Here is an 11,053-nt window from a genome sequence, read left to right on the forward strand (position 1 = left end):
ATTACGAATCAGGATGAGTCTGAGAGTATTTTGTCGTCTTATTTATACTTATTTTCTTTTTTTTTGTTTTTCTTTTCAAGCGCAGTATATATTATATTCGAATAGTATTATTTTTACAACATGCTTTTTTGGTCGCAACAAATGCTAAAAGACCATGCTATACCTGGCCAGGTTGTCGTCGTGTGGGCGCGCGTGCGGCGGCGGTGGCATCAAAGGCATTGTGGTAGTAGAAGGAAATATGAGATAATGGTTAAATAGGAATTTTAATAGAGAAAGAAAGAGAGAGAGAGAGAGAGAGAGAGAGAGGAAGAGAGGAAGGGAGAAAGGGGAGGAGAAAAGAAAGAAAATATTTAATAAGGATTAAAAGAAAATGTACGTGATGGAAACCGGATAGATAATTAATTCAATTCAATGGTTCTAGTCTTCTCGAAGCTGCGAGCTTTCGCTAACACGGATCTCATTCTTTATAATAACAATATTGAAAAGCAATGGTGATCGTTCGAATAGATATCAGAATTATATCTGACATATTCAATATTGCTTTTCCTTTCCATTATATTTGGTTAAATGCATTGATTCGAACAACAAACCGTTGTCCAAATAAAGTAAATTTCTAGAAAGATCGCCAACTACGAGTATTTGGAAAAGATTGTAATGAACCAATGAGTGAAAAGAGGACAAGGGATAAGGAGAAAGAAAGGATTTCTATAATAGGAAGAATTAGGTATGAGTGTACGTGTGAATATGCCGTCCCACGTCACCTACTACACTTTCAAGGCTTTGCGTTGGCGTATGTGCGTCGACGGTATCTTCGCTTCCTGTCAGAATAGCATATGGTTCTGAACCCGCGTGTAAGGACGGTGGAATCGATGGTTGTACTTTAACAGATCTATTTATATTCCTTCGTCTTCTGGATGCTGTTGCTTGTTCCCCAATTTTAACAGTACTCAATACGGTGCTAAATTCTCCAGGTCTTCGACCAGAGACATAAAGCGTCACCACGCTAGATTCAGCTTTCGAAGTAACCGATTGATCTTCTCTTCTATCATGAGACCTATCCCGTCCACCTCGAACTCGCGATGGTTTTTCATATTCCTCTAGATCTTCGTCAGAATATTCATAGCTGTCCGGTTTATAATCCGAATCTGCCGGTTGATGTCGCCTTTCAACTTCACCAGGTAAAGTGTTACTTTGCGTTAACAACGGAGCAGCGGCAAACAAGGGATCCAACAAAGGATTTGAATTGGGTTGTATTTGTTGTTGGGGTTGTTGAAGCAACAGGAGTAAAGAGTTCAAATTCGCAGCTGGTAAAGTTGCCGTTGGTGTGACTACAACAGTGTCCGTGATAAATTCCGTTGCGGTTACGATGTCGCTCGAGGAGTCTATTAAAGTAGTTAAGATCTCTTTACCGCGGAAGGTAAGTGGAATGACGGTGCTTTGATGTTTCGTAATCGTAGTGACGTAGGTAGTGGTACGCGTGTTATATTGCGTAGTGGGTGTACCTTGAGGCTGTAGTAATTGGTTCTGTGGATTTAGCTGACCCAGAAGCAATTGTGATAAAAGGATATTCGCAAGAGGTGGATTTGTAGGCAGAGAAGGTCGTATTGTAGAAACTACATTTTCAACTGAATAAACTGTTGTAGGTACTATCACTGATTGTGAAGCTCTCCGACCACCAAAAGTGGTAAGTGTATGAGAAACGCGCGTTGTAGGCGTTTCGTGAAGCAAAAATCGTGTAATCTCGGTTTGACCTTGACTATTAATACCCGTAGCTTCGCTGACAATAACTACCAGTGGTCGACCATCGCCACCTGTAACAGTGCTGTACTGAGAAGGACCAAGGACTTCGGTACTGGGGTGAGCCGTTATAATATTGCGTTGCTCGGTTACACCATTATTTACTACAGGTATGGTTACTTCCGTTGGTACATAATGAGTCACTGTTATGGTTCCATCAAAATCTGGATAAATCATTGGAGATTCTCTAATGTCTTCGTGAGAGGTTCTTCCCCTTTGCGAAGTTCTTCTGGTACTTCCGTTTCTATTTGAAGTTCTGGAAGTAGCACGCGAAGGAGAAACTCTACGCGAACTATTAATCGATTCCACTTGACTTTTCCCAGAATTAGTTCTAAGTCTTGGCGGTCTTGCTTTGGCATTATCTGTTGGTGCTTTGCTCGTTGTTCTACTGGTAGTTCTAGCTCCCGAGGATTGCGACCTCGACTTGTAACTAGATCTAGTTTGTGACGAATCTTTTTCCCTCAGAGTAAATTGTCTACTATTGCCTGACGTCGGGGAGGGTTTTATCCTCGAGGATGTAGTTCTGCTGTTGCTATTAGTAATTTGTTTCGTTCTTCCATTAGTAGCTTTATTTGATTGACTCGTAGATGTTTCCGTCGTGTCCGTTTGCGATTTTTCTTGATTATTTGATGACTTCAGGTTAGATCGTGGACCTGTTGAAGTTCTAGTACGAGCACTGTATCGAGCAACTGGTTTTATCGATGCTTTAGTTGTATCTTCAACATTAGATGGACTACCAACAACGTCGATCGTTTCATCGGTTTTGGTTGCTATCGGCTTGGATTTTCGAAAACGACTGGTCAATGATCTCAATTGATTTGCCTGCCGACGAACCCTCTTTCCTCTTCCGTATAACCCAAATGGTCTGATTTGTGCAACTGGACCAGTTGTTTTACCAAAACGACGATTGGCATTGATATTTGTAGCCGTAGTTTTGTCTTCGTGTTCTGAACCTTCGTAATCGTTATCCGCAATTTCTTCAACTGGATCTTCTTCAATATCTTCCTCTTCTTCGTGATCAGTATCTTCGATCTGATCTTCTACGGTCGATTCCTGTTTCCTGCTAAAATATCCACGAGGCGGAAAGAAACCTGCATTTGTTTGACGAGGTCTAGTCGGCGTTGGTGGAGTAGATCTGTTGTTTAATCGAGAGCCAACGTTTCGATTTGGTATGCTAGGCGAGTTGGATTTGTTGTTTCGATTGGTGGGCTTCGGAGTTGTGCTTGCTCTTGACGAACCGCTATTAAAATTAATCGGTCTACGGAATCTTAAAAGTGGATTCGTAGATCTCCGAGAAGATTCAGTCGTTGTTTGAAGAGGGACAGTAACCGTTTCCCCATCATCGGTCTCCTGGGTATAAGGCGTTTCTTCTGTCACTAAAGTAGTCGTGGTGAATTCATTGGCATCATTATCTTGATCGTCTTGCCTGATAGTCGATTGTCCTCGTAGTAAAGTAGACGACGCTCGTATACCAGGTCTGTATCTGGAAGATGCTCCTGGATATGTGGAACTTGAGCCACGTTGTGAACCTCTTGAAGAACCTCTAATAGTAGCAGGTGCTCGTCTATTTCCTATAGACGACGGTGATATTCTAGATGCTCCTCTACCTCGAGCTCCTACTGTTGCCGAATTGATAGAACTCGTTGCTGATGCCGTATTTCTTCTTCCAGAAAATCTTCTCGAACTGGACGGTGACACCGTAGAAGAATATGGCCCGATAGGTGAACTAACGCGTCCTCTTGACGATGCGAATCTATTACCTTTACCAGCTAACGTTGCAGTTATGGTAGGTGTTATATCTGTTCTGGTAATAGTTGTTGCACCTTGTGCCCCTTTACGTTTTGGGTTAAATGTTGGTCGATTTCTAGATGCAAATGGTATAATTACCGGAGTAAATGATTTTTTCCTCGATGAGAATGTTAATCTTGATTTTTTCCTCGAACTTCGATCGTCCTCTTGCTGATCATCCTCTTCTTCATTCTCTTCATTTTCCTCGGAATCCTCGTTCTGTCCCGGAGATTCCGTTGTAGGATCTTCCGATAAAGATGATTGAATCACGGCAGGTGATGGCGATATTTCAACAATTCCTATCGAAGTACTTGGTAGTAACGTTGACGTTGGTGCAATACTCAAAGTTGCTGCTGTAGATGCAAAACTGGAAGTGCTTTCAATTATTTGTGCATATCTGCCTTCGATACTAGTGCCAATAACTTTGGATTGATAATAGGTCGTGATGCCATCATTTTCAATTTGTCCTTCGATCAATCGCACCAATCCGGTTCTGTGTTTGGGGGTCGATGAAATAGTTTGCTTTTGGTTTCGTCAATTTTGGTACTAGAACTGTTTTCAATAACTTTTGCATATACACCATCGATTAAAGTACCAATCTGCTTGGTTGTAAAATAAACAGTAGTTATACCATCTGCATCTATCACGCTACCTTTGTTTAAGGACAGTACTCCTGTAGGAAGTACAGGGGTAGCTAAAACCGAAGGTGTTTCTAAACTAGTTGAACTTTCCATAACTTGTGCGTAAAGACCATCAATGACGGTACCATATACATCGGTCATATAATGCGTTGTAACATCATCTTGAATTTTACTAGAACGAATAGTGGATAGTAATCCTGTTTTAGGAATTTCTACGGCCTTCGATGGTGCTATAGATTTACTTTCTATTTCTAATCCTTGAACTTCAGGATATATGCCATTACCAATTGCGCGTCCAGTTGCTTTTGGTTCCGTAGTATTTGGTTTGAAGACACTAGTTACAGTTTCTAATCTACTATTTAAAATAGTCTCGTTACCTGCGTAAGTTGTTGTAAAGTATGTATATGTAGTATAGAACGTTGTTGGTTCTAAGCTAATGATCGAGGTTTCTTCAGTTATTATATCATCGTTGCTTTCTTTAGTAGTTGTAGTTGCTTCTGAAAGAGATTGTTCAAGCAGTGGAATGTCTGACGGTGTAACTTCATTGTCAGCTGTTATCTTAGCTTTAGTGTCACTAAACAATTGTTCTTCGATCAACGATGACGATGACGTTGAATCTGGTCTATATGTCATTATCATTTCCAATTGTATAGTTGGCGTAGCTGCGACATCTGGGGTTACAACTGTACTAACTGTTTCTTCACGGCTCGTTGTCAGGGTATCGCCACCTTTGTAGAATGTTGTCCAATACGTAAAGGTTGTGAAATAAGTAACTGGCAATGTACTTGACTCCGCTGGTAACGCAGCCGTTGGTCTTATAGTTTCTGTGACAATGTTCGTTACCGTTTCCAGACGACTGGCAACATTAGACGAATCACCTTTATACATTGTCGTAAAATAAGTGAATGTTGTGTAACTAGTTTGCAGTAGGAGCGTTGGTGGAGGTTCAACGTCCTGGTGATTTGACTCTGATAATTCTTGATCTTCTGGCACGGCATTTCTTTTATCCATAACATCCAAAACAGTACCACCACCAGAACTGGAAGATGAAAGAACATCCGTGATCATTGATCCTAAAACTTCACCATTTATCGGAGGATTTGGTGTCACTTGTCCATTGATTTCAATATCACGAAATATATTTTCAGTAGAAGATTGTTGTTCCAATGTCGTTGGAATTTCAGTGAAATCTTCGGTGATCGCTTCAGTGATCAACGTAGTCTCACTTGGACTGTTAACTTGTTCCGGAGCATTAGCTTCCGCTTGAACTTTTTTCGCCAATAAGAAAGCTTCCTCTTGAGATTTCTGTCTTTGAATTGCTTCCAAATATGCTAAGATTTCTGGTGGAACTGCTGGTTTAGGAGTAGTCTGAGGTTGCAACGTAGACGATGTGGATTCTTGCGAGACAGTAATTGTTGGGCTAGATTGAATAGTTTCTGTCACAACATTGGTGAATACTTCCGTCCTCGTTTCTATTTCCGTTTCATCATCGACAAAAGTGGTTGTAAAATATGTGTACGTTGTATAATAGGTTTTCAACTGATGTTTCATTATACCAGTTGATATAGCATTTGATGAAATTGGACTGGCTTCAAGTTGAATTATTTCCTTTTCGGTATCTTCAAATTCATCTTCGGACACTGTTGGTACGGTACTAATATGTTCGCTGATCGTAGTTTCGTCATCCAGAACAGTGGTCAAACTACCCTCTGTAATTTCCTTTCCTATAAACTCCGAATACTCTGGAGTTGTTGCTAAATCTTCCCCACCTTGTTGAGAAATTATTGACGGCAAGATAGTCTGTGATATCTCGGTGGGACTTATTAGGATAGGCTCCTCTTTTTCAAAAAGACTAGCTACTGCAGCTGACACACCATTGGGTCCAACAGTTTGCGTAATAACATTAGTTTCAACTACCTCTCTACTAGAAATACTTGACGTATCTTTTGGAAAAATGTTGTCAAGTATGTATACGTTGTATATAAAGTTTTAAATATTAATTCTATCTCTTCGTCCTGTTTTGTAGTTTGTTCCTGATCAAATTGTGATTGCAAATTTGTAATCTGTTGCGATATTATCGAGGTATCTGACTTCGTAGGATAAATAAAGCTTTCGGTTGAACTTGATGAAATTAATTCCGTCAAGAAAGTAACTTCGGAAGATGTCACTTCTCGCGATTTTATCGACGTAGTCGTACCGCCATTGCTATCAGGAATGAAGAAAGTTGTGTAATACGTAAATGTTTCGTATACGGTGGAAGGAAGGAGTTTCGTTGCGAATGTAATTTGTTGTTTAGCATCATCGGAATCTACTTGTTGTACGTTATTTTTTGCTTGATCATATTCGTTTCTAGATGATCCACCTTTGATGCTACGTCCTTGAGGATCCCCAGAAAGAATATCGTTAGGTATTCCATCGTCGAATGTTGGCAATGCCGAGTCAGTTGTTCCTAAAACTTTTCTCGCACTTTCTAAAATATCTTTTAACGTTGTTAAGACGCTGTCGGTGGTGTCTTTGAATGGAGTCGTTAATTCGTTCATTTCTGGTGATGCTTCTTCGCTAGTCGTGATTACTTGCGGTGTTGTACTAATAGCCATTTCGATAGTCGTATCTTGTTCTTGTTCATCCTCATTTATATTAGTATATTCATATTCTTCAGTAGTATCTTCGTCATTATTATTCGTTATCGTAGCAGTGTTAGGGAAGAAGTATACGTTAGAAGAAGTATGAATAACTTGGGCATAATTAGTACCAATGTATGTACCGTAAATAAGACTCTTATAACGAGTGGTAGTACCATCGGAAGATGTCATGGAATCTATAACTTTAAGAAGACCCGTGGGTTTGATCGAATTTGTTCCTATATCAGGTATTAATAATAACGGATCGGTAGACCTAGAAGATGATTCGATTTCGGGTTCTTCAACAACACTTGGCTGAATATTACCTCCATTGATAATATCCAATAATTCATCCGTCTCATTATTTATACTAGCTTCTGTATGCTTGTCAGATTTCGTAAAAGGTAAATCCGTTGGTTTGTGATCTCCGGAGACAACGGTAGGCCTAATTTTGACAACTGCTACACCATCGTCGGGTCTAAGCGTAGCATCACCTTTAATCGTGGTAGCTGGACGCCCAACAGGAGCTGGTGAGGTACTAGGAGAGAACACTATAACAGTATCGCCAACTGTGGTAGTAAAATCAGCAAATCCATGATAAGTGACAGTAGCTAATGGCTTGTTGTCGAGCTTTCTCTGCGTAGGTTTTACCGTGGGTTTAAAAACTTTTGGAAGACGCGTCCTAGTTTTCGGTTGTTCATTTTCAAAGAAATCATAATTATTGGAAATGTATTCCTGTTTGACAGTGTAAGTTGGTAAATTATCAGCAGGCCTCACTTTAACCGGTTTAAATCTTTGAAGTTCAGAGCCTAATTCTCTTTTACTAAATATATCATTCTCTCTGGTTAAATCGTCCAATATTATCGTCCCCTTATTATCGTTTGATCTACGCTGATTATCAGAATGATTTCCTATTATATCTTTATTCTTATCTTTTATTTCTATTTCCTCGATGGCTTTAATCGGAGCATTGGTCAAATCAACTTTTGATTGCCAGTCATATTCTATTGTTCTCGAGGGGTATACGACGTACGGACTAGTAGGATCTACCGAAGATTCTTTATCATAAAATACTCTACTTGAGGTAGACAAAATTCTCGCATAAAGGCGTCCATTATCTAATGTCGTACCAAGAACTTGCGTCGCAAACTCAGTACTTGCTCCATCTTGTACAAAAGTACGAGCAGTTTTTGTAAGGAGACCTACCGGAGGCACGGATTTTCCGGGACGGGCTGAGACCAAAAGGACAGTAGTCACACCTGAGACAACGTTAGTTTCATAATAAAAAGGAACATATTTCGATATAAATTGGGATCAACGATTTATAGGAATAATGTTGGGAATATATGCCGACCGTCGAATAATTGTGTACACGCCGAATAAAATGAATAATACCCATCACCATATAAGACAGATTATAATAGCCCCCAAAGTTATTTAGGAAGAAACAAGCAAAGAGAAAATACAATAATACATACATATATATAAAAAGAGAAAGAAAGAAAAATAGAAAAAGAGAGAAAGAGAGAAAGAGAGTCCAAGGTTTCGAAATGTCGAAAGAGAAAATGAACAAAGTACAGTGGACGTTTGATCAATGTTATCAGCATGGTGATATCGATCGATTGATTGATTGATTGATTGATTGATAGTGTTGATTAGATCCATTGAAAATGAAAAAAAAATAGAATATGTTGTTGTTGTTGAGTTTTGTATGTCCGTGATTGAAGTTTCATTGTCATTTGTAAAATCCGTCCGGTGTTGTTTATATGTATTTATCGCGTAGGTTTTTACAACGTAGGTCGTCGGAGAAGAGACGGAGATGCGGGCGGACGTTGGAGGCAGACGGCATCCAGTTGTTGAGAATAGTTGAAGGCGGGGAGCAGGCAGGAGCAGTAACAGAAAAACAGAAAAAGAGATAGACGATTTTAATAGAACAGCTTCTTTCTTTTGTAATCTACAATACCTGTATCGACTTATTGTTAATATCGCTCCTTATTTTGTTAAGCTTGATTTGTACGTATCCAATATGATTTATTGTTAAAATGCTATCTTGAAGAACTAAGAAAAGGGGTACAATGAGAATAAGAACTATAGAAAATAACTTCTTTAGGTATAGCATTCTAATAATTATTTAAATGTTTGTATTTATGTATAATTTGTGTTATGTAAAATTTAGAGAAAAATATAAGGAGAAACAAAAAATGAATCATTACATACAAGAGAACAAACAAATCAAGCTTTTAATTTAGAATGTGATATGCTTATAACAGAGTGATCTGTTTCTTAGCGATATACAGCTTCGGAAAAATAGTTAAGAAGTCATTTGTGTGCCAAATAACAAAAAGAAAATAATAGCCGTTAGAATTTCGTGCATAGAACCTGACCATATTAAAGATTTCAATAAAGGACAGATTTGCAAGACAGAAAATTGACCGAAAAAAGTTAGTTTATTGTTTTAATAAATTTCGTCATATGTTTTCGTTTTTATATACGGCCGTTTCTTTTCTTTTTTCTTTTGAAGAAATCTTATTCGTGTCATTTAATTTAACGTAAAATCAAATAAATCGGATCTCGTATCAGTCATCTCGATGATTCATTTATAAAAATAATTTATGTATCAAAATACTTGACGAAATAAAATACATTTTTAATTTAATCTTTACTTTTTTGCGTGTATATATATATTTATTTGTATATGTATTTATGACTAATATAAAAATAATATTTTATTTGTGTATATATCTTATTTCTATTCGACAGTACTTATACAGATATCTATTTTAACTAAATCTAATTATGCGTATTAATTATTATGAAATGGAGATATATAGAAATGTTTTCCGGTTCAAAGGTTTATATACACGGCCGCACCTCGCGTCAACACGCACGTATAAAGTTTAGACATGACAAATACAATATTCATCATGTGGAGAAAGTAAAATAGGTAGAGACAAAGGTTGAAGCAGAAATAAAGTGACTAGACATAACATTGCTTTCGGTATAACAGAATATAATATTCAGAGCATATATATATATATATAGTATCAGAAATATAAGAAAATATTTGACATCAGATTTGGATAGAGAAATCATTTGTTACCAAGTCGAACATATATGAATGAAGTATATATTATATAAGAAAACAGTTTTTTTTGTGTTTTTTTCTTTTACAATTAACATAAACCTCACAATAACATCGAGAATATGTTAAACGCAATGTTATGTATATATTTATATATTTGGAAAATTATCAATATAATTATACATATATTTATATTTTTTCAATGTAAATAAAATGAAATTAAAAACAAACTCACCCTGCAAGTCTCCTTCTATTCTGGAGGCTCTAATTTGATCATTGCCAAAGTTTCCATCTGTAAATAATACATACGTATATACATATATACACATGAAGCTATTTATAAAATGATTATTATTATTATCTATAGTGTCAGGGCAAAAAAATAATTAGGATTTTTATTATATCACATCATTTGACGCAAGTTTTTCTAGTTAACTTTTATCCAATTATGGTCACGTTTTACAGGAGAAATTGCGGAAGAACTCAATTGGTTGATTGGTAAAAATCTTTAAATTAGATATTTAAAAAAAAAACATTATTATTTGTGTACTGCTATTATGTGTGTTACAAGTATAGGAAATAGATTGAAACGATAAAAAATTTCGCAAATGGTGACAGGGAAAGACCAAAGACATTTGTAACTGTGAGAAGGAAAGATGAGAAATTCCATACTTCGGGGATACCAAAGACGGCATTCGGAGGCCATGACATACTGTTATTTGACCGACTCCTTTCTTCGAGAGAACGCAATATCTACATTTGTGTCGATCGGATACTCGATGCGACATCTTCACGGATAAGTGATTCTACCAGACGCTTACAAAGAAAATCTAACTATGGATAGGCGGTTGACCAGTCGACGTATTTCTTCTTCGGTATATACTTGTTTTGTTCTACTGATTGTGAGTTTCAAGAAATACCACCCAGTCAACCTAAATTCTAATTTGAAATATTTAACAGATTGCTGAAACTGGTTTGTTATATACGTTAAATAAACAAGTATACGAGTAATCCACCTACAACACGGCATCCTATAACACGGTTTCGCTATAACATGATTCATAAATTGCGAAAACCTTTATACAACACTTTGTACTTTTACAGAACTGTATAACATCATTTTG

General features: G+C 37.4%; 1 protein-coding gene across 1 annotated transcript; it reads right to left on the bottom strand.

The window, feature by feature from the left end:
- Positions 1-720: 720 nt before the first annotated feature.
- LOC122514296 (mucin-5AC) lies at positions 721-10,640 on the bottom strand. Its single transcript, XM_043631026.1, is given in 5 exon segments — positions 721-4,085; positions 4,088-6,163; positions 6,166-8,106; positions 10,165-10,221; positions 10,613-10,640. Coding segments are annotated over 5 exon segments (7,467 nt in total).
- Positions 10,641-11,053: the final 413 nt, after the last annotated feature.

Source organism: Polistes fuscatus, unplaced genomic scaffold (genome assembly GCF_010416935.1).
Source record: "Polistes fuscatus isolate 324 unplaced genomic scaffold, CU_Pfus_HIC Scaffold14, whole genome shotgun sequence".
In the NCBI taxonomy this organism is placed as follows: domain Eukaryota; kingdom Metazoa; phylum Arthropoda; class Insecta; order Hymenoptera; family Vespidae; genus Polistes; species Polistes fuscatus.